The sequence below is a fragment of the Nyctibius grandis genome, chromosome 33 (assembly GCF_013368605.1).
Source record: "Nyctibius grandis isolate bNycGra1 chromosome 33, bNycGra1.pri, whole genome shotgun sequence".
Classification (NCBI taxonomy): domain Eukaryota; kingdom Metazoa; phylum Chordata; class Aves; order Nyctibiiformes; family Nyctibiidae; genus Nyctibius; species Nyctibius grandis.
In genome coordinates this window covers 4,192,979-4,220,394 of record NC_090690.1, presented here as the reverse complement: position 1 = coordinate 4,220,394, position 27,416 = coordinate 4,192,979, and the positions used below count along the sequence as shown (strand labels likewise).

Below are 27,416 nucleotides of genomic sequence, written 5' to 3'. Positions count from 1 at the left end.
AGCGGGGCTGCGCGGGGCTAGAGCGTGGTCTCACTGCCCATGTCCCGAGGCGGTTTGTCGGTGTCGGTGTCCTCGTAGTCCGACTCCATCTCTATCTTCACCTGGGGCACGGCGCAGATGGGGGTTCGGGAGTAGTTAAACGCGGGAGACGACGGGCACGAAATCTTCAGGTGAAGCGTGATACTGAAGAGGAGGAGGAGGAGGAGGAGAGAGGGAAGTGAGCGTCTGGGTACCCACATCCCAAAACCACCCCAGCACCCCCAGCAAAAGGCTTTGGATGATGCTACCGCATTGATATTAATCAAAAATTAATTAAAATATTATTTTTTTGCCTTTAATATGGACAAGCTGCAGGTGGGGAAGAACCCCAAGCTCGCAGGATTCAGCTTTACATCCTAAAAATCCCCATGGCTGTTGCCCAGCGGCATTTTTATTCCTATAAATATATGATAAAAATTTATTCCTATAAATATATTATAAAAATTTATTCCCCTCGTGCCAGGTTTGGGCTCGTGCTCCCCACAACCTGATAGCTGGGGCTGGCAAGCAAAAAACCCCCAAAATACAGAGAGATGCTGCCAAAATATACTCAGATATTCCAGAAATACACAAGGATGATGGTAACTGGCTCGAGTGAGCGATGCTCAGCCGGGAGCATCAGCCGGTGACCCCAAAAATGGTCCCTCGGGGATGGGGGAGAGGGTGGGGGGAGCCCGTTTGCTGCCGTTTACCTGCGATCCAGGTCTGAACCGTTCGGGGAGGAATCAGAACGCAAAGCTCCAGGTAGAGGACCTCTTTCCTGGGGGGGGAGGACATAAGAGGTGAAACACTTCTCAGGTGGGGAAGGAGCCCCCAAAAAACCACTCACCCCCCTCCTCCAATGTGCTACTGGGTCCAGCATCCTCCGGATGGTGGGAGGAGGAGAAAAGCTCCTGAGAAATGCTGATTTTTGGGCTGATTAGAGAAAGAGCAAGGTCCCACCAGCCCCTGCGAGCGGCAGCTTGAGGACAGAGTCAATGAATTATCACGTTAAATCTCGCTGGCGGCGTGACGCAACCTGGTGCCGAGCTGGAATCGACTCACCCCGATTTATTGGGGATTTTTTTGGGTCGTGGCTGGCTTTGCACCGGCTCACGTATGATGTTGAGCCAAATTGAACACATCTGCTCTTTCGCAGCGGGGATAACGTGGTCACAAGCTCTGCATCTCCTGCTTTTAGGGGCTCAAAACCTTCCTGACTATATATATTTTTAAAAATCCCCATCAGTGTTGGCTCGGTGGGGAAGACCCAGGACACTCCGGGCTTCCCAGCCACCTGGAACAGAAAATTCTCAGCAGCACTGAGCCTGCTGCGTCCTCTCCAACCTGCTTTAAATAGAGCAAACGGATCCAGGGTGCGTCTTTGAGCGGGGTTAGTGGGTCGGTGGCCGAGGGGATCCCGTTGCGGGGGGTTAGGGAGCGATAGGGAAGGTGAGAGAAGCTCCTGAGGCTCTTTACTTACGGCTGAGGCAATGGGGCCCCCCGTTTCGGGGCTGCGATGGCAGGGGCTCCATGGGGATCTTAATGACTGAGGGAGGTGGGAACTGGGGAGGAAAGCGGGGAAAGTCGGTGAAGGCAGCGCCTGGGTGGGCTCCGAGAGCACCCAAAGGAACCCGACATCTCTGGAGGTGGGTGCATGAGGAGGAGGAGGAGGCTTTGCCTTCCTCTTCCCAAATAAACTCGCAGCCCTTCTGCCCGGGGAAGGGTCTGCAGCAGGGGGTTGGCACGGGTTAATGACTCTTTGCCACCGTACAATGGGTGCCGTACCCTCAGCCACGGGGTTTTGGTTCCTCTCCCTAATGATTTCTTTTTTTTTGCCACGATTTTCCAGCTTTCAGGACACTTTGAGCATTCCCTGGAGCCTCTGGCCAGCCCCTAAGCATCACTTAAAGGCCCTCAATCAGCCTGTCCTATATATGCAGTGAAACATCTCCATGAATCAAAGATCTTCATCCCAAATCCACCAACCTGGAGGTTTCGGTGGGACCTTTCCCTCCCCAGCCAGTCCGAGATGGCCCCGTCATCCTTTGGAACTCCCCACCCACCTCCTCATCGCTGCTGCTGTCTCCTTTGTTGCCTTTTTTCTTCTTCTTCTTGTCATCTTCCTTCTTCTTCTCCTTCTCGGGGATGATGTTGTCAATCCAGGCCAGGTCATGTTGGGAGAAGACAAAATCCAGCAGCCGCCTCACCAGGATCAGGGCTAAGATCTAAGAGGGGAAGAGATGCAAGAAGCAGGATCTGCAAGAGCATCTCTCATCCCAAGACCTGGTGACCAACCACGAGCACAAGCCCCAAAAATTCCTTAAATCTCCAAAAAAGACCCTTCTTCTAAAGGGATGGCCTTACCATGACGGGGAAGATGATAGCGGCCACGGTGGATTTGAGGATCCAGAGGATGCCCAGGCAGATGATCTGCACCAACGTGAAGAGGTGGATGCGACGCAACGGCACGTGCCGGAGGAAGACGTAGTCGGGTTGGTGCTTGGCCGGCATGAGGAAGAGCTTGCAGCGGTCCCAAAACTGTGGTGGGATGAAGGCCGGCGTTAGCCTTCGGCCCCGTTCCCCAGATAGACCCTCTTTTGGTCCCCAAAATGGGGAATTTGGGGCTTTTTGATGTTTCTCGAAGGGTTTTGGGTATCTGCTGTCCCGTGCAGCAGGAAATATTGGACACAAGCAAATTTGGGGGGCAAAACGCCCCTTTTTGCCCCAGTGTAGGACCCCTTCGTGGCCGTTAAGGAGGAAGAGGAGGAGGAGGAGGAGCGCTTACCTGGATGCCATTCAGCGATGCGACGCCCATGTACAGAAAGACGCCGTAGAGCACCGGCATGGGGATGTACTGGGGACACGGAAAAAACACGGCGCTTACCCCAAGGAAGGCGGCAGCTCATTCCTGGGGACGGGGACCAATGCTGGGGGCTGTGGCGGGGGTGGGAAATCCTGCTTTTTCTTCCCAGGTCCCCAAACATCCCCAGGGAGGGAGCAGGGATGGGGAACGGGGTTGTTTTACCTTCAGGATAGGGGCCAGGAAGACAGAAATCCCCGTGAGGACAAAGACCATGATGCCCGTCACCCTCTGCTCCCTGGAAGGGCGAGAGAAGCAGGATGAGGCCACGTTGGCTGGACCCGCTGCTGCGTCTGGAATCCCCCCGCTCCCACCCTGAGGAAGAGCACGGCCGAGCCTTCCTCACCTGACGCCCAGGAATTGGGGCTGCTCCCCCGGGGCGCTGGTTTCCGTCTCCATCTTCAAGCTGTCGATGTGGGCGATGGAGATGACGGTGGCCGCCACGTACCAGGGCAGTCCCATGAAGGAGCAGATGGCCATGAGGATGCCCACCCAGAAGAGGTCCAGGTGGTAGCCCGCGGCTTTCTGCAACACAGCACCCAGGAGGGTCAGGGGGGCAACAAAGCTGGTCCTAGATTCACCCCAGAGCCCAGCAAGGTGGGGGTTCCCCTGGGATGCACCCTGCAACACCCCGATCACACACCCTGAAGTGTCCTTCATCACTATGGTGCACCCTGCCTCACCCCGATGCACCCCACAGCCCCATGGTGCACCCTGTACCACCCTAATGCACCCCACATTGTTATGGTGCACCCTGCAGCCCCATGGTGCACCCTGCATCACCCTAATGCACCCCACATTGCCATGGTGCACCCCACATTGTCATAGTGCATGCCGTATCGCTGCAGAGCACCCTGCATCACTCTGAAGCACCCCACATTGCCACGCTGCACCCTTCATCCTCTACAGAGCACCCTGCATCACCCATCATTGCTGCAGAGCACCCCACATTGTGCTGATACACCCCCCATTGCTATTGGTGCACCCTGCATCACCCTTCATCACCCCACATCACCCTGAAGCACCCCACATTGCCACGCTGCACCCTGCATCCCATGCAGTGCACCCTGCATTACCCATCACTGCTGCAGTGCACCCCACATCACCCTAATGCACCCCACATTGCCATGGTGCACCGTGCACCCCCCTGATGCACCCCACACTGCCACGCTGCACCCTGCATCACCCCACACCATCCTGAAGCACCCTGCATCACCCTGATGCACCCCACATTGCCACGCTGCACCCTGCATCACCCCACACCATCCTGAAGCACCCCACATCACCCTGCTGCACCCGGCTCACCCGCAGCTTGTGCTCCTTCCTGTTGACGATGACGGCTGTGATCTGCTGGTCCATGAAGATGAGGATGGTGACAAGGAGGGCGGGCAGGGCGCTCGCCAGATAAACCCACCACGGGTTTTTCCCAAAGGGAAACACGAACCACCCTCGGTCCAGGCGCGTGGGCTGGGGAGGAAGAGACGGGGACAAAGCCATCACCCCTGAACCCCAACACCGCCGAGCATCACCCTATCCCACACCCATCCCTCAATCCCACCACCACGCATCGGTACCCAAACCACCCCCAGGCATCCACATGCCTCAACCCCAAATTATCCTCCTGGATGGGGGGAATAAATTTCTCCTGGAAATTTTTGGCAACATTTCCAGAAAGGGATTTTATTCCTTTTTTTTTATTTTTTTACCTTAAAATCAGTAGGCACTTGGAGCTTTGGGGTGTTGAGTCCAAAAAGCACATCCAGCCCCACAAACATTAGTATGGACATAAAGATAGAGAAATCGCTAATAAGTTTACGCAGCTGAGAGAAAAAGAAAAGGGGGAGAAAAACAAAAAACACAACAAAAAAAGGAAGGAAAAAAAGTCACAGAATTAGAATATTCCCCCAGAAAAGACAAAGTAGCATTTAAGAAGGTGCCTGGACGCTGCAGGAGCCACGATTTTCCCCCAAAAAGCAGTGAGGAGCTGGAAAGAGAGCGCGGGCGGAGAGGGGAGGGGTCCCCCCTGGTGTGACCAAACCTTGATGATAGTGGGGATGTGGAGCTTCGGGGTGTCCAGGCCGAAGCAGGCGTCCACTCCGCAGAAGAGGAGGATGGAGAAGACATTGGAAAAATCAGCAATGAAAGCCCTGACCTGGAGGTAAGACAGGGAAACGGGGGTGGAGAGGGTGATTAATGGGATGGAGAGGGGAATTAATGGGATGGAGAGGGTAACTAATGGGATGGAGAGGTTTGCTCCTGCTTCAGCATCCTTCCAGCTCCACTCACCCACCAATAACCTGGGTATAACCCATAAAATGCAGATTTTTTTCCCCTTTGCATCACAAGGTGATGGGTTATTCAGCGTGCAAGAGCCAAATCAGCGGCTAAAAGCTCAGGGAAGGGTTTTCCTAATTGCTACCGACATCTAGAAATGTAGATTTATTTTCCTGGAGTTCTTCACATCCAGCAAAGAGACCCACAGCTCCCACTTTTCCTACCTTTTGGAAAAAAGGAGGGTTAAAACCTGGCGTTTTCCTTACCTTGGTGGGGAAATAGCGGCTGAATTTGAATTTTTTCAAAGTCAAGGTCATGGAATAGGTCCCAAAGAAGAGGATGAAGGACATAAGGGCCAAGTCGGGCACGAATTTACAGGATTTCCCCACTAAGCTGCCGCCGTATTTGAGACATTCCTTCTTACTCAGCTGAGTCCAGTCCAGAGCTGTGAGGTTAATAGCATTGTACTGGGGAGAAACCCCCCCGAAAAAGGCAAAATTAGCATTTTGAGGAACAGCAAAGTGCAAGGAAAAGGGTATTTCTCCCCAAAAAAGGCAAAATTAGAATTTTGAGGAACGGCAAATTGCAAAGAAAAGGGTATTTTTCCAAAAAGAAAAGCAAAATTAGAAGTTTAAGCCGTTGCAGCATGTGAGGAAAAGGGTATTTCTCCCCCAAAAAAAGCAAAATTAGCATTTTGAGGAGCAGCAAAGTGCAAGGAAAAGGGTATTTCTCCCCCAAAAGAGCAAAATTAGCATTTTGAGGAACAGCAAAGTGCAAGGAAAAGGGTATTTCTCTCAAAAAAAAGCAAAATTAGAAGTTTAAGCCATTGCAGCATGCGAGGAAAAGGGTATTTCTCCCCCAAAAAAGCAAAATTAGCATTTTGAGGAAGAGAAAAATGCAAAGAAAAGGGTGTTTCTCCCCAAAAAAAGCAAAATTAGCATTTTGAGGAACAGCAAAGTGCAAGGAAAAGGGTATTTCCCTCCCTCGTCCCCAAGTTGGGACGAGCAAACCCACTTACCAGAGAAACGTTAGTGGTGTTTGGTGCCACCGGAGCTGAAGCATCGAACAAGGTCGCGTTGGCTGCGGGAAAGGAGTTTGTTATTGAGGTTTTGGGGGCTAATAACGAGGTTTCTGTAATTAAAAGCAGATGGGTTTTACCCGGAGAGACATTTGGGGAGAAACCCCCTCATTTCTAACCCCGCAGCCACTTCTCCCTCCCTAATCCCCACGTGCCGGCGGAGAACGGGGCTTCTCCCTCCGGGGCTGGCGAGTGCCGGGGTGGGGGAAGGTGTTTTAAGGAGTTTCCCAGCTCCTAAAATTTTTAGGAGCTTCCCAGCTGGCAGCGGGGTCGAGCATCCCAACACCCACATCTTAAACCATGGGGGTAGAAGACTGTTTTTCAGCCTGTAATAACAGAGAGGCGGCTCCCAAATTGCTTTTATTTTGCTTTTTTTTTTGTTTTTTTTTAATATTTTAGGGGTATTTTGGGGTCTCACTCCTTTCTAGCGCCCAGCACCTTCTCCTCCAGTGCAAAAAGCTCTGCTCTTGGGTATATAATAATTAATAATAATAAAAAATATTATATATAAAATTAATAATAATAATCAATTATTATTATTATTATTAATATTTTCCCCTCCATAACCTTTTATTTTTCCAAAAATCATCCTTATTTGTGATTTCTACAACTTAAAAGGTAGCAAACCACCGGTGGTAGTTTAAGAGAGGACCCCTAAGGGCTCTACACAAACCCTTTCAGCAGAGCAGAGAGAAAAGTAAAATACATGGGGAAAAAAAAACAACAATAAACCCCCCCCCACGGGGGAAGAGTATCAAATATTAAAAGAGTTTTAATATTTAGAAGGCGATACTCACTTGAGATTGAAATCAGCCCAAATTGATGTGTGCAGCAGAGATAAATATGGTACAAATCAGTTATAATAATTAAAAATCAGAAGTAATTAAAAAAAAAAAAAGATTAAAAAAAAGGATGTAGGGAGGAATAAATATAATTTCTCAATATCTAGAGGAATGGAAAATCCAGCACTGCTTTGGGTGCCCGGGGCAGCGAGGGCGAGGAGTGGGGTGGCAAAGAGGCTTGGGACGGGGCTTGGAAAAGGGGGAGACCTCCCCGGAGGCTGAAGGCTTCACCTTCCCCCTGCGTTCAGCCACGGCAGTGGGTGCTGCCGGCACACGTGGGTGGATGAAGGTGGTTGGTCCCATTTGGGCTAAACATGAGCCAGCAGCGTGCCCAGGTGGCCAAGAAGGCCAATGGCATCCTGGCCTCTATTAGGACTAGTGTAGCCAGCCGGTCTGGGGAAGGGATCGTCCCTCTGTGCTCGGCACTGGTGAGGCCGCACCTTGAATCCTGTGTCCAGTTCTGGGCCCTGCACTTCAAGATGGATGTTGAGGTGTTGGAGCGAGTCCAGAGGAGGGTGACCAAGGTGGGGAAGGGTCTGGAGGGTCTGACCTATGAGGAACGGCTGAGGGAGCTGGGGGTGTTTAGCCTGGAGAAGAGGAGGCTCAGAGGTGACCTTAGTGCAGTCTACAACTACCTGAAGGGAGGGTGTAGCAGGGTGGGAGTCGGCCTCTTCTCCCAGGCAACCAGCGCTAGGACAAGAGGACACAGCCCCAAGCTTCGCCAGGGGAGGGTCAGGTTGGACATTAGGAAGCATTTCTTCTCAGCAAGGGTCATTAGCCATTGGAAGGGGCTGCCCAGGGGGGTGGTGGAGTCACCATCTCTGGAGGGGTTTAAGAAAAGCCTGGACATGGCACTTAGTGCCCTGGTCTAGTTGCCATGGTGGTGTCAGGGCAATGGTTGGACTCGATGAGCCCAGAGGGCTCTTCCAACCTCAGTGATTCTGGGATTCTGTGATATTTCAGGCCCTTGGGGACTGCATCGGGCATCGGGCTCTGCTTTCCTGCAGGTCAGGTTTGGGAGGGTTTTGGGGTGGGAAGGATCACGTCATCTGCCCGTGCTCCTCGCTGCGCGCAGGGCTTTCAAAATCCAGCGGGATGGGTTCGCTCAGCAGGTGGTGGATAAGCAGAAATGGAGGCAAAATACAAAATTAAACCCAATAAATGTTATTTCCATCGTGGCAGGGCAGATCTCGTCCCGTGATGATGGATATATTGGGAACACGTTGAGCGGCAGGTCTTGGATGCTTTTATTTCTGGGGAGAGCTTCCCCGTCACACCTCTGTCTCCTCTGGTTGCAGCTGAGACTCCCCAAAATTGTCAGAATTTCAGCTTTTTAAATAAATTCAGCTCGTCTGAGAGCAGGCAGTCACCGGCATCAGCCCAAACCGAAGATCTCCACTCCCTTCCAGGTGGCCACGAGAGCATCTGAGCTGCACGATTCGGACTGGGGATCATTGGGTACGTCTATCCAAGAGCAAAACCAGGGAAGCCACTAAAAGACCGTCTGGTCCGAGCCTGATGGCCTCTCCTCTTTGAAAAGGAGTAAGAAAGAGGAGAAAAAACAGTCCAAGGAGGTTTCCACACCCAACCGGGACATCCTGGTGTATCCCAGACACCAGAGAGGACAAAACCCCTCCAGTGTATTTCCTGAAGAATAAGTTTCCATCGGCAACAGGCTGGAATTAGTGACCTAAAATGTCTTTTATTTTCCATATTTCCTTTTTATCCATCCAGGTCTGGCTGCTCCAGGCTGAGGCCCCGTCCCTCCGGCACCATTCGCCCTGTCCCTGCCAAGCATCGACGCACTCATCCATGGAGGCCAAGGCTGTACTTCCATCTTGCCCAAAATCACCCTCAGAGGAGGAGGATGAGGTCTCTCCACCCCGCGCTGACCAGGTAGCTACCTCCTTCCATGTCCTCGGCCAACGATCTGTGGTGGGACCCTCCCATCCCCTTCATCTTCCCCAAAAAGACGTGTACTCACCTGGGTCGGGCGCAATGCACTCGCACTTGTACGTGGTCACGTAGTCTGGCTTGAAGTCCGAATTGATGGGATAGTACTGAAAGGCTCCGATCATCTTCTTGATGGCATCGTAGATGAAGATGAAGCTGATGAGGGTGGAGAAGCCTTCCTCCGTGAAGCGGGTGATGTACTTTATAATGAAGCTGGCGTCGGTGGCCACCAGGATAAGGCACTGTAGGGCAGAGTGCAAGCCGATCCAGAGGCGAAACTCCATGTAGTCGATGCCGTTGCCTCTGAAAGCGGGGACAAGGCAAGAGTGGTCCCCTGAGAGCACGCCATGGGCTGGAGGACAGGTCCCACCCGGTATGGATGGGTCCTGGTTCCCCCCGGCATCACCCAGCACCTACTTGCTGAAGTCGAAGAGCAGCTTCTCGAAGATGAGGATGGGGCCGGTGCTGCTGAGGATGATGAGCGGCTGCCCAGCGAAGAGGCAGAACACAGAGCCTGCCATCGCCGTGCCGAGGAAGCTCTCCATGACGCCCTGGGATTGGATCAAACCCAGCGTTATGGTGATGCTGTGCCACGTAACATCCCTACGGACACCCCGGGTGGAGATGGGAATTAAGGACCTCTGCTTCGACCTAAAGAGGATGGTTGGGGCCATGTCCTCTTGCTCCTGGCATTGCCGTTGAGATGGGTTTTCCCATCCTGCGGGGTTTTCAGGACTGCCAGTCCCACTTGGCAATGGATTTCCATCCCCAGATTAAGGCTTGGCATGGCACAAGGAGGGTAAAACCCATCCCATCCCATCCCATCCCATCCCATCCCATCCCAGCTTGCTGGTCCCAAGCCAAAGCAACCCCTCCCTCCTTGGACTTGACCTGGTAGTTGTCCGTAGCATCCCCAAGCAAGCCCCCAAATGTGATGGCGTTGGTGATGCAGCCCAGGTAGATGAACAAGATGGCAGAGATGGACTGGATATGAAAGCCTTCATAGAAGTCGCTTGGGAACCAGGGCAGCTTCCTCTTGATATCCAAATAGAGACCACCACAAAACCTGGGGGAGACACCACCAAGGATCAGATGCATGTGACTTCCACCAAAATAGATACGGTGCCACGCAAAAGCCTGTGCCCAAAAGGATTTCACCCCTGCGTGCCCCAGGAGACCACGGGGTGAACCACCAGGAGATGCTGATGGGTGCTAGCACCCTCTGAGGTTTTTTGGGTGGTGGGGTGCTTGCTCACCTGCCGGTCCATGCGAGCTCTTCTCCGATTTCGTGAACTTCGGGCATCTCCTCGTCATCGCTGCCTCCTCCACCGCCCCCGGTGCCTGCCCCACCGGCCGTGCCGTTCATCTGCCCCACTTCGTTCAGTGAGAAAACCGATTTCCTGCGGTACAGAGCCACCGGCGTCGGCCACGGCACCTGCCCTACACCAAGCTGGTCCTGATACAGGGACCACGACCAAGGCCATGGCATAGTTCTCTGCCTGCACTAGAGCTTGGGTTTTGGGGTGAATTTGGAAAGACCAAGAGCTGGATTTGCTCAGCCCAGGGGGGTAAATGCAGATTTTGCAGAGTGGAAACAGCTCTGAGCTGATCTGGGGGCAAAAACTGCTGAAAAAGCAGCATTTTGGGAAAACTTGCAGATTCTGTCTAGGAACGAAGGCAAGCAAAGCTGCTGTCCTCCTCCAGCATCTCCAAACCAGAAGAGATGGGGATGGCCACAGGGTTGGGACCAGCCCCATGTCTCCTACTTACCTCTTGTCAGCTGAGGGCACTTTTTTGGGTGGCTCAATCCGAATGTTGGGGTCCCACTCGCCGGGCGGCAGGACGATGACTTCATCCAGAAACTCATCTATGCCGGCGATCAGGTCTTCTCTATCCCGGGCTTTGTAGGCAACGTCGCTGAAGAGCTGGGGGTCGAGAGAGAAGAAGTGTCAGCTGGGAACGCCGTCCAGCACACACGTGTTCCACGTCATTATGGGATTTTAAAGCTCATTTGTTTGGGTGATAGGATGAAAATCACGTTTTCTTCTTGGCTCTGAGCAAGGGGGTTCCTGGTGAGGGCCAAGCATTGCATCTACTCACATCATCCACCATGAGGGTCGCGATGGCTCTGCCGATCTCGTTGTAGGATTTAGTTTTTCCCGCAGGACCAAGGAGAATAAAGAGGAACCTGGGGAGGGAAAGGTGCCATGTTGCTTGCTCGGACCACCAGCATCCATGTCATGAGACCACTCGGTGCTTCGGACCCAAAGGAATGGTTCTCACCTGGTGGGGACGGGCACCTCTGTCACCCCTCCCAGCATCGTTGCCTGGAGGAGCCGCACAAAAGCCACGAAGGGCTTCTCCAGGAACTCCACTTCTCCCACCAGCACGTTGGAGGCCTCTGCATCTTTGGGGATCTTCTTCATGAACTTGTTCTTCAGCTGTTGGAAAGACAAGGGTGGGGAAGGGAGCAGGTGGCCAACTTTGGCTTTTCTCCCTCTTTTCCACACCCTGAACGCAAAAGAATCACAGAATCCCAGAATCAATGAGGTTGGAAGAGACCTCTGGGATCATCGAGTCCAACCATTGCCCTGACACCACCAGCTGAAGCCGCAGGCTCAAACCTCTTGATCTCTCATAGTCACGGAACTCCCGGAGGTGGGGATTCAAGAGCCATATCCAAGAATAAACCAGCAAGAATTCATAAAGCTGAATTTCTTCATCATTCAAAACCATCACCGAGCCCGAGGTGAACTCGAAATCACACGCTTGGAGCTCCATAACGCGACATGCAGCTGGGTGGGTTTGCACAAGGTGGGGTCTACGCCAGGAACCCCCTGTGTAAACCCAGGGTTTTCCCTATATAATGCAGAAACCCCGCTCGGCACCACGCACGGGGAGATGTTTTTGTGGCTTCCTTCCTCCCCAATCCCATCCTTGGAGCAGGAACAAATAATCACAGAATCACAGAATCAACCAGGTTGGAAGAGCCCTCTGGGATCATTGAGTCCAACCATTGCCCTGACACCACCATGGCAACTAGACCAGGGCACTAAGTGCCATGTCCAGTCTTTTCTTAAACCCCTCCAGAGATGGTGACTCCACCACCTCCCTGGGCAGCCCCTTCCAATGGCTAATGACCCTTGCTGAGAAGAAATGCTTCCTAATGTCCAACCTGACCCTCCCCTGGCGCAGCCTGAGGCTGTGTCCTCTTGTCCTATCGCTGGTTGCCTGGGAGAAGAGGCCGACTCCCACCCCGCTCCAACCTCCCTTCAGGTAGTTGTAGACTGCACTAAGGTCACCTCTGAGCCTCCTCTTCTCCAGGCTAAACACCCCCAGCTCCCTCAGCCGTTCCTCGCAGGTCAGACCCTCCAGACCCTTCCCCAGCTTGGTCGCCCTCCTCTGGACTTGCTCCAACACCTCAACATCTTTCTTGAAGTGCGGGGCCCTTCGTGGTGGGGGAGGGCCCTTCGGGGGCCTTGCGGGGCCCTAATGGAAGTAGGAAACGTCGTTCCTGGATTTCTTCCCTGGGGTCTCTTCTCCCCTTCAGCTCTTTCATTATGAGTCTCCAAGGGTTCAACACCAACCCAGGCAGGGTGTTATTATAATCTATATGCCAGCGTGAGGGGAGGCATGTGAGCCGAGCAGCAAGCTCGCCCCTTTCTAATCTTTTAAACCCAAATGGAACAACAAAAAAATAATAATAATAAAGCAACTCCTCCAACGCAGCTTGGAACAAGCAAGAGCAGGAGTTAACGGTGACCACTAAGCTTCAAGTAACACTTAAAAAGTCCCTTTGTAGTGGGCCTAATAGGGCGATTAAACCTAAATGCTTTGCATATTTTGGGATTAACCCTCCGCACCCTACTGCTGGAGGCGGAGATTTGGGGTTCGTTAGTGGGCGGGTGGCTTGCTTTATTGCAGCTCTGATTTTGGAAGGTGTCCTGGGAACCTTCTGCCTCCCTGATATCGTGGCATCCCCCGTCCCGTGACTCCCAGAAACGCATGAATTTCCATCCTTCTCTTCTCCTTAAATTGCTCTTTTAGGATCCCTGCACTCTCCCAAGCACCTTTCCTTTCCTACCCAAAGATCTGAAAGAGTATTTTCTCCATCCTAAGGATCTCAGCTCCATCAGCATCCTCACACATCCTTTAATTCTGCATTCAGCTTGCAAGCACAAGGTATTATTTCTGGGCCAGCTTCCCCATGAATTAGCAGGGATCAATATACGTATTAATTGCCCTAATTAAGAATTTGTGTCGTTATCGACCGAGCAAAGCCACACAAGGACCTTAACAACTGCGGGTCGTGTTGGAGATGCTCCCCACAGCATCACACTAATCTTTTTGAGGATGATTACCTGGTCGGTGCTCGGCGTGTCCGAGATGTCGTTCATACTCCGACTCTGCGCCTGACCTGATGGAGATGAGAGAGAGAAGGTGAGAAAATCACCCCGTGATGCGCAGCCTGATTTCAGCTCCAAGGAGAAAATGTGGTGGGAGGACTGGTATTTAAAAGCCATGTAGATGTGGTGCTGAGGGACATGGGTTAGTGGCGGCCTTGGCAGTGCTGGGGTGACAGTTGGATCAATGAGCTTAAAGGTCACAGAATCAATGAGGTTGGAAGAGCCCTCTGGGATCATCGAGTCCAACCATTGCCCTGACACCACCATGGCAACTAGACCAGGGCACTAAGTGCCATGTCCAGTCTTTTCTTAAACCCCTCCAGAGATGGTGACTCCACCACCTCCCTGGGCAGCACCTTCCAGTGTCTAATGACCCTTCCTGAGAAGAAATGCTTCCTAATGTCCAACCTGACCCTCCCCTGGCAAAGCTTGAGGCTGTGTCCTCTTGTCCTGTCGCTGGTTGCCTGGAGAAGAGGCCGACTCCCACCCCACTACAACCTCCCTTCAGGTAGTTGTAGACTGCACTAAGGTCACCTCTGAGCCTCCTCTTCTCCAGGCTAAACACCCCCAGCTCCCTCAGCCGTTCCTCGGAGGTCAGACCCTCCAGACCCTTCACCAGCTTGGTCGTCCTCCTCTGCACTCGCTCCAACACCTCAACATCCATCTTGAAGTGCGGGGCCCAGAACTGGACACAGGATTCAAGGTGTGGCCTCACCAGTGGGGAGGGACGTACAGAGGGACGATCACTTCCCTGGACCGGCTGTCAACCAAAACAATTCTATGATTCTATGACTTCAGCGCGAAGAAAAAACCCATTATTTATTATAGCTGATGCAATACCAGATGCAATAAGAAGAAAACCCAATAATATGAGTTTTTCTGATATCAGTCACCCCGTGGTTACACAAACCACATCTCATTTATGGTCGTGGTGGGATCCCTTTGTAACTGCAATCGCCCACTCGCATATTGCAGTGGATTTTTCCGCCCCCCTCTTCTTTTAGGACTGTTTCCACCTCCCCGACTTACGTAGGCGGCCATAACTCGCGCTCTGCCGCATCCGCAGGTCCTCGGTGGAGCGGTGGAAGGCGGTGCCGGTGGCCGGGCTCCGGACGGGGCTGCGGGCTGGGGGAAAGGAGCCATTAGAGGAGATGTAGGTGCCATGGGGAACTGTTGGGTGATGCTCAAGGCAAGAGGCTGGGCTGAAAATCAGCTGCCTGGCACAGACGTGACCCTTCCAGCGCTGATCCACCAGCAATTTGCTTTTCCCTCCCACTCTCATTTGCACTTTTATCCCACCCATAGTAGTTTTCCCATTAGCAAAGAATAAACTGCCTTAACCCAAGTCTTCCCACTGCAGAGGCTCCATGCAACCACCCCCCGCCCCACCAACGCTCTCTTCAAGGCTATAAATGGGTTCAGAAGTGCAATTTCTGTCACTTAGAAAGACTCAACACTTTATTTGGCTTCTTAATCTCCTAATTCTCCAAAGAAACCTACACTTGAGATTTGCCACGAACTTCACGCTTAAAATATTTACATTGGCCATCACCGAGTTTCACGTGAACGTTTCTCCTCCCTAAATGGGTGACAAGTCCCATTTTTCACCTCAGATGTTTAAAGTGACTTAGCTATAAAGACTTCCCTCTTCCCCCGTGCATTTTCTGTGTTAAGCCCAGCATTTTCTCAGAAAACCTCCTGAGTTCCCCAAATTGTGTTTTCCTTTTGGAAAACCCTCTAGACTGGTTTTGTTGAGCTGCTCCACATCTCTCGGAGACACCAGCTGCAACCACAGCACCTATCCTTATAATTTTTTGTTGTTAAACCCACTAATGATGAAATCCCCACCAGGCATGCTGGTGGTATTTATTCCAATATCACAGAGTTGCCGTTGGCACAAAAAATGCGAGGGACCCTTCTGCTCCTGACAATGATCACCTTTTCCTTGGTGTCCCTATTGGCAAACTCAAAGCGATGCCATCATCTCAGCAAGGAACTAGAAACACCAAAGATGCCCCTATTTTTCCTATCTACAGGAACTAACCACAACATCACAGAATCACAGAATCAATCAGGCTGGAAGAGCCCTCTGGGCTCATCGAGTCCAACCATTGCCCTGACACCACCATGGCAACTAGACCATGGCATTAAGTGCCATGTCCAGGCTCTTCTTAAACCCCTCCAGAGATGGTGACTCCACCACCTCCCTGGGCAGCCCCTTCCAATGGCTAATGACCCTTGCTGACAAGAAATGCTTCCTGATGTCCAACCTGACCCTCCCCTGGCACAGCTTGAGGCTGTGTCCTCTTGTCCTATCGCTAGTTGCCCGGGAGAAGAGGCCGACTCCCACTCCACTACAACCTCCCTTCAGGTAGTTGTAGACTGCACTAAGGTCACCTCTGAGCCTCCTCTTCTCCAGGCTAAACACCCCCAGCTCCCTCAGCCGTTCCTCGTAGCTCAGACCCTCCAGACCCTTCAACAGCTTGGTCGCCCTCCTCTGGACTTGCTTTCCAACATTTCCAAGTCGTGCTCCGTTTTGAGAGCTTCTGGGCAAATGTTTGCTCAAATATCTAGTCCTCCAGCGTGGATGATGGCTGCTTTGAAACTTGGGGATGCCCATGGGGTGGGAATATTGCTTATTGATGGCCTCTTCCATGTGCACTTTGAGCTTGGGCGCTGCTGTTTCTGTCTACCTGGGGAGCAGCCAAAGCCCGGCAAATCCCAGGCTCCACCAAATGACCTCTGTTTAAACCTAAGTAAATAATCTAGCGTGAAAACAAACAAATCCCCTTTTATAATGGCTCAAAAATAGGCAGGTTCAACCACGGAGCAGACTGGATTTGTCTGTAGGGTGCTGTGCCAGAAAGGCCCTTGGCCGAGTGACCGCCAGTGCTGTTGTCCATCACGCAACACTGTTGTCCAACACAACACCATTGTCCATCACACCACGCCATTGTCCCTCACACCACGCCATTGTCCCATCACACAACACTGTTGTCCATCACAACAACGCCATCGTACATCTCAGCAGACATCTCCTCGGCTTCTGTCTCCCAATGACCCCCCACCCTTAAAGCCACCAGTGGCAGAGCTTTTGGGGTCTTTCTTGGGGCTGTAAGTAGTTCGGTGCCCCAAATGGTTGGGTTTCTCCCCTTTCCTTCTCCTGAGATCCCCCCCCGCGCCGGGTTTGCTCACCAAAGATTCAAGGATGCAACCAGGCGCAGGTTGGACCCCAAGAACTCACTTGTGCTGGAGGAGACGGACTTGCCTATGTCAGCCAAGGACCGGTGGATTGGCTTCTTGGTTTGGTGACGGTGCTTCCTGAGGAGCACGTAGCTTATCTTCTCCCGCAGCTCCGGCTTGAGCAGACCGTCCTCAATCTGCTTCTCAATAACATCATCTGCAAGCACCAAATGAGGGAGGTGCATGGGTTACCCCACTGCAAACCCTCCCAGAAAGCTCAAGACAACAACACTTACTGAACCAAGGTGATGGCTCTCAGCTCCTGTCTTTGCTTATTCCCGTGCAAGTTGGTTTATATTTGCATGCAGCAAGTAAATGCAAATTTAAATCTGTTCCCAGCACTCTGAGACATGGGGAAAAAGCCAACCAAAACCACTGATATCCACCAGCTCCTACCTATAATTTGGGGCAAAGAGTAGCCGTCTAAGTCCAGGAGCACCGTTCCCGTCTGTAGACACGTCCGCAGCTCAAACAGGCTATGCAAAGACAACGTGGACACGTGGGGCTTGCTCCACCTCTCCCCGCCTTCCTCCACCTTTTCTTCAAACTTTATCCACCTGAAACGAGAGCAGCAGCCGTGGGGACAGGCACAGAGCGGGGATGGCGTACGAGAAGAGGAGAATTGCTTTTCCTGCGACGTTTCCCTTCTGCAGGCGGCTTTGCAAGCCTGAATTAATTCATCCTGCAACGTTTTTGCTTGTTATTCAGGATGGGAATAGAGAAATCAAGTAACATCATTAGACAAAGTCCTGCTTGCACAGTTGCAGAGCGGAGCAAAAGCTCTCAGCTCCACCACTGAACTTCACCCTACAGATTTGGAGCGAGTCCAGACCTGTTGGAGCAAGGCCAGAGGAGGACCACAAAGATGATCTGAGGGCTGGAGCCCCTCTGCTCTGGAGACAGGCTGAGAGAGTTGGGGCTGGAGAAGAGAAGGCTCCAGAGACCTTCAAGCACCTTCCAGTGCCTGAAGGGGCTATAGGAAATCTGGAGAGGGGCTTTTGACAAGGGCATGGAGTGACAGGACGAGGGGGAACGGTTTTAAACTGAAAGAGGGGAGATTGAGATGAGATCTGAGGAAGAAATTCTTTCCTGGCCCAGGTTGCCCAGAGAAGCTGTGGCTGCCCCCTCCCTGGCAGTGTCCAAGGCCAGGTTGGATGGGGCTGGGAGCACCCTGGTCTGGTGGAAGGTGTCCCTGCCCGTGGCAGGGGGGTTGGAACGAGACAGGTTTTAAGGTCCCTTCCAACCCAAACCATCTCGTGATTCTACGATCTCACTCTCCTTAAATTGCTCCTGCGAGGGTTGGGAGGTTTTCCCACGGAGCTGACCTTGCCTTAGCCAGGATCCACACCCGCATGGACCAGCCGTGCACGCAGGAAAGCAAAAACCCAGGGGGTTCCAAATGTCTGTTCAACTCCTTAGCAACACTCAGACTTCAACCTGGGCTTCGTTCCCATGGCAGGAGAAGAGAGGGTTTGCAAGCCCTTGGACATCAGCCCTTCCACCTCCTTATTTTTCCTTCATTTTACGAACCAAAGACTTCGGAGGAAATCTGGGAACGGTGACTGATTTCTCCCAGCTCCCCAGGAACGGGGCTCAGGCTCCGGGGAGGGCAGACAACAAAGATGTTGCTTTGAGGAAGAAAACTGCTTCTTCTTTACAGGAGGTTTGCAGGCTCCCTGGATTAGCCTTCGCAGGGCTTAGCCTGCAACTTTTTAACTGGTATGACTGGGATTTGGGCTCCTGTCACCACAGAGGGCACAGACAGAAAGGATGTAGGAGGAGAAGGGTTTTGGGGAATAGCTGATGGTGGGGAGAGCCTGGGGTTGTATCTGCAGGGGGGTGCATTAAAATGCTGCTGCAAAGAGAAAATATTGGGTGGCCCTATTAAAAAAAGCCCCAAAATATTATCTGGGAGTGCCAGGAATGGTCTGTGCTGGGGACAAAACCCCAGAGCATCCAAAAATAGAAAATTTGGCCCTAGCGCCCATCACTCCAAAGCGTGTGGATCTCCCCACCCCAATTCCTTTGCAGAAACCCCTTCTCCAGCCCTTTAAACGATGCTTTTATTGGGAGGAAATTCAAACTTCCCACGGCAGCACTGTCTGAGCTCGCCCAAAGCCGATTACGTCGCTCCTCGTTTCTTTTTTGCCCCGTTTTCCTGCGGAAAGTGGGTTATTGGTGCTCGCGGGCTGAGGCAGCAGCTCGGGGTTGCGCGCGGGACTCGAGGCACGTCTCCAGCGGCGCCTTTGCCCCCAGCACCGGCATCCCACGATGCTTTTGCCAAGGCTACGGCAAAACCCCGTCTCCCTGCTGTGCTCGGCTGCTTTATTTCCATTGATTTCCATTTATTGCGGGTTTAGCCGCTGCTCCCACCAAGGAGCTGCTCTCCCGTGGCTAAAGAGGCTCAACCTCTCCTCACCCGGCGAGCGGAAATCCGGGACTTGAGAAACCTCCATCCTCCCAGGGGGAATTTGGGCACCTCCATCTCAAGCCCTCCCTGATGAAAATCCCAAAGCAATCGCTGATTTTTTGTCTTCCCACCTTTTTGGGATGAGTAGATACAGATCTATGCAAAATTGGGAGGGGAATAAAGGACTTTAGCAACAACCATCCCTGCGCTGCTTAACCAGGAGGATGCTTAAGAGCTTTCCAAATTTTTTGGTGATGCAAATAACCAACCCAAGAGATAAGATGAGCACCTGCAGGGCCCGATCATGCTCTCTCCTCATCCCTCAAGCAAACCTCCATGCCCAGGCTCAGAAATCCCACATGTGCCACTGAAAGGAAAGGGCTTCGGATGGCAGCAGCACCCCTGACTCCCCTCCAAAATAGCCCCCCAAAAAACTCCCAACCCTACTAGCCCTTACACAGCTGAGACTGGGAAGAGAAAAATCCCACTTGGATTTGGGATTTTTCCCTTGGATGAGCTCCTCATTCAATAAAGCCACTTGCAATTCCTCTAACACTTTTATTAAAGATATAGTGGGTGGGTTTTTATTATTGTTATTATTATTGCTTGAGGGGTAGGAGAAGTTTAACTCTTGCCCTGGCCAGCAAAAGTGTGGGGGGAAAAAAAATAGACCTGGGAAAATGTATTTTACGTCCCCTATTCCCATTGCCCAGCTCTCTGCTCTAATTCTCCAGTTTCCCAGCGTGTTACCCGGGTTTTTTTCAACCCCCCAGCCCTTTCTGTAACTGGGAATGGGAAAAACCCCAGCTTTGGGGTCGATCCCACCTGGGGAGATGTGGGACAAGATGGGAAATCTTCCTCCCTTCTCCTCCTCCTCATCAGGCTCATTAAAACCTGCCTCATTTTTTTAACTTCATTAAAAATGATGCTCATTCCCTGACCCCATTTCTACCCAGGGATATTTAAGGGGGGGATCTTTACCTGACACATTTTCACCCCAAAGCATTTACCCCCCCACCTCACCTGGCTGACTCTTTCCACTCCATGTCCTCGCCGTCGTGCTGCAGCGTGTCCATCTCCGTGAAGAGCGTGGGGTTGGGAGGCTCATCGTCATCCCCCAAGATGTAGCGGAGGCGTTCGGCAGCCGGTGACACTGTCAGGGGTGGGAAAAAAAAAAGAGGTTTAACATCAGCTGGAGATGAGATGATCCCACCCCATTCCCATATGGAAAGCCCTGGAGGGGTAAAAAAGGGATCTGTAGGGTTATTTAGGATCCTGGGGTAAAAAAAAGGAGATTTTGAGGAAAATGTTGAAGGTGAGAGACATTGAGGAGTGGGGAAACTCTAAGTAATCCTGTCCCAAAATCCCTGTGCAAAGAGATACGGGATGCTGGTGGAAAGCATGAGCAGAGGCCAGGAGGGGAATATATAGGTCCAGGCTGGGAATCGAGGAACGTGGCCACCCCTGTAGACAATATGGTCAAATTCCCCTTCCAGGAGCATCGTGCACCCTGTTTCCATGGGGTATCCCACATTTTTCCCCACCACGGAGCCTGGTTTTGCCAAATTAGAGCCTCCTGCCATCAGCAACAAAACCCTGATGGTCTCTGGCACCGTGTATTGGGAAGCACGAGTGCTCGGCACACGTTTTCCTGCTGGATCCCCGAGAGGAATGTGTATCATTTGAGGGGAATAATATAAATTTACTATTTCTGCAGAAAAAATCCAGCTTCTTGCTGCAAATAAACCGGCCAGGCTGGGGAGGGCACTTATTGCCTCCTGTTCCCCGCGGTGTGTTTCGGGAAGGGGAACGGTGACACGTCACCTGCCCGACTGATGGGAAAAGGGTTTTTTCATCTTCAGTGCATTCCCCACGGCCACGGGAGGGTGACGGACCTGCCCTCTCCAGCCAAAAAAAAAGCCAGGCTGTTTTTTTGTCTTAACCCTCTCCTCAATTCGCTTGCAGGGAGGAATCAAACACCTGGGTATGAACCTGGACGTGGTACGGATGGGATCGCTCCCCAGTTGCCCTGTTATTCAAACAAGAGGTTAAAATCAGCCCCACGCCAGGGCTCCATGGAAATAGCATATTTTTAATAAAATCTTGGGTCTTAGCCCTCTCCTAATACAGCAGGAGTTAATCCAGCTCGGAAAATGTCGTTGTTAGCAGAATCCTCCTGTTCTCAAACCTGGGAATAAGAAAGTCGGGTAACGGTGTATCCAAAAAAAGCAGGTGATTCAACTGACATGTGTGAGTGGAATTAAAAACCAGGAATATTGCCCCTGTCCCCCCCCCAAAGCAGACAAGACCCAAGTCGCGACAGCCGCGAAAGAATAGGATGTCCCTTGCACTCTGAGCCTGCTTAACCGCTTAAGCCCTTTAAGCCCCACCACCAGGTCTAAAGCCCCGTTGTCAAGTCCTCCTTCCACTTCCATAAGCTTCATTATTATGATTATTAATATTCCTGTTAATTTTAGAGCTGGGCTACATGCCTGGAAGGCTTCAGGCTCTTTAAGCCTAAGTGCTGTTCGCGGAAAAGGGGATGAAATCGGTGCGATAGCGACAACAACCCCCGCCTTGGCCTCACGCCGTCCGCTTTGTTCTACAGCCCAAACTTCAAATTTCCTGCAAACACTCAAATTCATGAGCGGGACCATAAAAAATAAAAGGAGTTTGCTGGAAATACACATCTGGGGCGGGATCTCTGGCTGCATGTGTAAAAAAAAAAAGGGGGATTTGTGATCTTGTGGGGGCGGAGGGGTTGGAGCTTTGTAAATCCTTGACTTGGCGGTTGTTGCTCCCAACTCTGCTCAAATTGTGGCGTTAAGAACGGGTCCCTCCTGCTTCAGCCTGCCGGAGGGTCCCCCCAGTACCTCATTTTGGGCTGTCGGGGCTGTGACACACTCAAACTACTGGAAACCACAAAAGAAAAAGGGAAAACTTACACATAAAGAGCTTTTTTTGGGGTATTTTAAGCTTTTTTCCCCCCATTCTCCCTCAGTTTAAGGAATAAACCCCTCTCTCAACACCACACGTGCGCTTCCCTCCAGCCACCTCCTCTCCCCGCTGCTCGCTGACCCGAGCAAGAAGCCGGTTGCTAAACCAACAGCGCCGGGGCTTCACCGCGCAGCTGAAATCCGGGGGGTTTATTCACCCCGAGGACCCTTTCGTGCCAGGGAAAACACCCAGCCCAGCGTCTGGTTCCAACCAACTCTCCATGGCGTTTTTTTTGGATCCAGCACCTAAATTAACCCCGGGAAGCAGCAGGTATTCGCTCGGGAGGATATTCTGAATAACGACATCCAGGGCTTGGCACCTCCGTGGAACACAAGAGTAAAACCTGCTGCAGCGACGCTGGCCAAAACCCCCAAAGTCACCCCAAAATCGGCACCAATTTCTTGCGAGACGTAGTTCAATGGGTGCCCAGAGCAGATCCCTACCTCCCCGAACAAGCTTTTACGATGGGAAAACCACTCACAGCTGCAATTCCTGCTTTACACCCACCAAACCTCCATCGCGGTTTCAGCCACGGTGGATCCGAATCGAGCCCACGGCCGCGGAATTAACTCAGAATTGATGTTGGTGCTAATACAGGATAATTCTACACGCACAAGAACCTGCATTTCCCTGGGGCATTGGACAGGACAGACCAGTCGCACTGATTTAGACCTCCTTTAATTTGAGGTGCACAGAGCCCTTCACACCCCAGCTTTGATCCAGCCCTAAAACCTCACCTAACGATGCTTTTCCAAACCAAAACTCCCCCTCTGGCTTTAGGTACAATAAAAAAAAGGTGATAAAACGGGGGACGGGGGAACGCGGTGCCGCCTGGGGTTTGCAATCCGGCTGGGCAGCGGGACTAAGCCTCATTTAAGGCTCCGGCTCATTAACCATCCGCTGTCGTGGTCCTTGTGAATATACAACAGCCTTTCCCCGGCGTTTCGGGGCTCAGAAGGGTCCCCCCCCTCCAAAAAAAAAAGCCCAGAGGCCGAGGTGCACATCCCATGGGACTAGATGCTCCGTTCCTGTTCAAGAAACATTCAAGTCTGGGAGACTTTTCTCCTTTCAAATATTTTTTCTGCTTCCCCGAGCGGTGGAAGCTGATAGATTCCCCCCCATCTCGCCCCGTTATATTTTTAGGGTGAGCTTTGGAGCTCGGTGCCCTGAGCGAGCGCCCAACCCAACCCCACGCAAGCACCCGAGTTGTTTTTACAAGGGGGAAAAAAAGCAAAGCTGAAAAAAAACCCCAAATGGAGCTTTTCTTCCCCTCCAGCTCCCCGCAAAGAGCGATGGAAATAACCTACCTAGAATCGTTTCCATTTTTTCTCCCGTTTCTTCCCGGCTAAACCAAACCTTCGCTGCACCGTACCAAAAAAAAAACCCCACCAAACCCCAAACTTCCTCCTTTATCCACTCAGGCTTGTTAAACTCCCACGGCTTAAGGAGCAGATTATAAAGAATATAAAGCACTTTCCTTTCCCTTGGGCTCTCATGACGGGAAGTTACCAAATCAAACGGGATGCGGTGTAGGAGAGGTGAGCGCTTTGGGTGGCAGCGGGACGGAGCGAGGGAGAAAAGGGGAGGGAGGGAGAGGCAGGAGGACAGAAATCCAAATTCAGGGTTATTTTGTGGAGGGTTTTTCCTTCCCATTTGGATTGAAGTGGGAAAAACACCACTATTGATATTAAAAGCGTCTGCAGATCTGTGTTATAGACAGGCACTTGTATTGCAAGTTCAGGGTAGAGATTTTTTGGGGGGAAAAACCATGAAATGAGGGAGATTTCCTGGGGGAAAGCTGGGCTGCTGTGGAGTTGAGGCTTTCTGGGGTGTTTTTCCTCCATAAAAGGACTTTGCCCCCCTCAAAACCAGCCCAGTGTTACAACCCGGTGGTATTTACCGCCTGCGGAAGGAGGGGACGTGGTCCCTCTTGCGCCGCTGAAGGCACGAACGAGCTGCGAGCAAAGCAAATAAAAAACCTCTCCCCGTGAAAAATAACCTGGAAAACTTTCCCCTCCGTAGGGAAAAGCAAAGCCGAGCCCCTGCCCGCGCTGCTGAGCCGCGCCGGGGTCTGCTCTACATGACGCCTAACGCAAATTTCTATAGGAGGGAGCGGAAAAAAAATGCCAACCAAGAGATCGACAGGTCCTTTGCTGTGCAAAATGTTAATCTGCGCTAAGGAGATTTAAGGAGACCAGGCAAAGCCCCGGGCAAAAGCCTGGAGGGAACAAGGAGGGATGCCTGGAGGATGTCTGCACCCCCGGGACCTCGCTGTACCCAGACTTCCTCGTTAGCAACATCCCAAGAGCAAGGACAACCTCCCAAGGGCAAGGACAATCTCCCGAGGGCAAGAACAACCTCCCGAGGGCAAGAACAACCTCCCGAGGGTGAAGACAACATCCCAAGGGCAAGGACAACGTCCCAAGGGCAAGGACAACGTCCCAAGGGCAAGGACAAAGTCCCAAGGGCAAGGACAACCTCCCAAGGGCAAGGACAACCTCCCGATGGTAATGACAAGCTCCCGAGGGTGAGGGCAATCTCCCAAGGGCAAGGACAACCTCCCAAGGGTGAGGGCAACCTCCCAAGGGCGAGGGAAACGTCCCAAGGGTGAGGACAACGTCCCAAGGGCGAGGACAACCTCCTGAGAACAACAACAATGTCCCGAGGGCAACAACAACGTCCCAAGAGCGATGACAACATCCCAACGGCAAGGCCAACGTCCCAAGGGCAAGGCCAACGTCCCAAGGGCAAGGCCAACGTCCCAAGGGCAAGGCCAATGTCCCAAGAGCAAGGACAACGTCCCAAGGGCAAGGACAACGTCCCAAGGGCAAAGACAACCTCTTTTTAGCCCACCCATGACCCAAGCAGCCTCAAATCCCAGTTCACACCCTGTGCCCAGCTCTCAGAGACATCCACAGGGAAAAATAAACCTGGGAAGCGTCAGGAAAAGCAGCGCCAAGTGCAAACACTGGACCAAGCGCCATGGCGAGGTGCACAAGGGCGATTTAATCCTGGATTAAATGATGCTGCAAAACCCCTCCTGCTTTTTCGGGAAGCCCGAGGGCGACTCACTGGTCCTGCTGGCGTTCTCGTTGCCACTATCGTAGTAGCCGTGGCCGCCGTCGTCGGTGTCGGAGCGATCCTGGCGCTCGTAGTGCCGCTCGCTCTCGCTCGTCCTGTCCCGGCTGGAGGTAGATCTTCGCCGACGCCGTTTCCTCCGGTAACCCCGGGGTACCGGCACCCCGATATAGATGGAGTGGTAATCTAGATGGGGGGGGAAACGCTTTAGGGAGCAGATCTGGGTGTTACTCATTTGGAATAAAAAAAGCCAGAGAGATATTTGACTTTTTCCCACCAGGCTTAAAAAACCCTCAAGAGCTTTTCCCACGTCGTGCGTGGGATGTGCTGAGCTGAGCGATCTGATGCAGGGAAGACCCCGCCGCCGCTTGGGGCATCCCCGGGGTTTCGCTCACCTTCCTCATCGTCGTATCTCCTCCTGGAGCTGCTGAGCCCCCTCTCGCTCATCCCATCCTCATCCTCCAGCATGGTCCTGCTGCTCGGGGAGAGCTGAGCCGTGGGGAGGAGACAGGAGAGAGATTTTAAAGGGTGCTGGGTATGGGAACAGGCTCTTTGCACACCCGCTGGGTGCTCCCCGCTGTGGGGACCCCACTGAAACCACAGGGTCCTTCCTGGCCAGGGCGAGGAGGCACTGGGGAGCCAGGACCTTCCCCACGGATGCACCGGGGACCCTCCAGCACCTCCTGCGAGCACCTGTGTCGCTCACCTCAGCGAGCTCCTGGCCCTGCTCGTGCTCCACCTCCGCTCTCTCCCCATGTTTAAGAAAATCCAGATAAATTTCACCGGGGTTACGTCTCCGGTCTCTTATTTCTGCTGCTCAAAGGCATGAGTGAAGTGTAAGAGATTAGTACAGAGATTTGCCGATACCATTATGGACACAAGTTCAGTTAACAGCGGTTGCTTGCTGGCAATAAACACCCGTTAAATGTTTTTTGGGGGGACCTGCACAGATAAAAGGGGTTTTGTGAAGCAGAGTTTACTTTTCCCCACCTCCTAAGCACAGATTTTACACCCTACACATGCTGCCGCTTCCCAATATCTTCCTTCAAACCTGCTGTTTTATTCCCCAGAGGAGTTTCTTAGGGTTTTGCCACAGATGCTAATTAATCTCCTAATTATCTGACCTCCAGTCATTGCCTTTCACACTTGACTTGGATGGGAGAACGGTTACTATTCATGGCAGCCCGGTCGATACCTCCCAAAGTCACTTTGAGAGCGGTCGCAGAGCCAGCCTCTCCGTGTCCCCCGTTCCGGCTGCTCGCATCCATGGCAATATCATATTATCCATCTATTTTAGGGGTGAAAAGTCTCCATTTAAGCCAAATAGGTTAAAAATATAAAGCAAACCTAAATAGCTGGAAGGATCCAGGGCTGGCCTGGTCGGCTCTGCTTGGGTTGCTGAATTATTGACCCATTTTCCCCCAAGGCAAAGACCATCTTTAGCCCAATACAGGCTCCAGCCTTAACCCAGTTGCTATTTAAAGACCCCTTTTGATTTAACAGATTTGGCATTTTTTTTTTTTGACCACATTAACTCAATACTTTTTGCAGAGCTGCAGGAACCAGTTTATTTTAGGTGCAAACGTCTCTGGATGGACAACCGTGCCCCAAACCTGGCCATAACAAGAGTCACAAGCCTTGGCTTCCTGAGAATAATGTTATGGGGCTAATTCTGAAGATTTTAGGAAGCTGGTGCTGGCAGGAGAAACACCAAAATATCCACTTAGTTGCAGGTATATATATTTTTGCTCTAAAAATGAGCCGGTACCTTCTAACAGATGAAGTGTCACAACCCTCCCAGCCCCAAGAGATTTCCCTACGCTGGGTCAGGGGGTCCCCAGCTAATGGACGGGGACACACAACCCTTCAGCCGGGTCTATATTGGGAAGAAATATGACTTTTTCTTTCTTCCAACCCAGCTTGGCTGGTGAGAGCTCTACCACGGCTCTGTTGGGCAGCAAAAAGAACCCATCTGATACTGATGAAAGGTCCCACCGATAAATGAAAGGTCCTGATTGATTACGGCTGATTTATGAGAGTCATTCAGCCTGGGATTTTTTCCTCTAATTTTTTATATATATAAAGCTTTTCCCTCTCTAAATCCTCGCATACAAACACAAACATTACACAAACTAGAACTGTTTGAAAACACGACCATAAGCGCTCTAGAAATAAGGGGGAGGAAAAGAAGAGTGCAGTTATCTTTGTCAATTAAACCCCACTCCCCCCCCACCAGCTCTCAGTTGCACAAAAA

At 52.0% G+C, this 27,416-nt stretch overlaps 1 protein-coding gene across 1 annotated transcript; it reads right to left on the bottom strand.

Annotated features, from left to right (window-relative positions):
• Positions 1-126: 126 nt before the first annotated feature.
• Positions 127-25,240, bottom strand: SLC4A5 (solute carrier family 4 member 5). The gene is made up of 25 exons (XM_068421622.1): positions 25,157-25,240; positions 20,111-20,240; positions 17,074-17,234; positions 16,679-16,834; positions 14,464-14,559; positions 13,390-13,445; positions 11,312-11,469; positions 11,129-11,216; positions 10,799-10,953; positions 10,285-10,428; positions 9,920-10,094; positions 9,446-9,579; positions 9,060-9,331; positions 6,174-6,235; positions 5,422-5,622; positions 4,920-5,033; positions 4,187-4,348; positions 3,228-3,406; positions 3,047-3,119; positions 2,807-2,875; positions 2,386-2,559; positions 2,085-2,246; positions 1,502-1,583; positions 732-799; positions 127-183 (listed from the first exon to the last, which is right to left on the bottom strand). Coding segments are annotated over exons 1-24 (3,039 nt in total). The 5' UTR covers positions 25,158-25,240; the 3' UTR covers positions 127-183; positions 732-764.
• Positions 25,241-27,416: the final 2,176 nt, after the last annotated feature.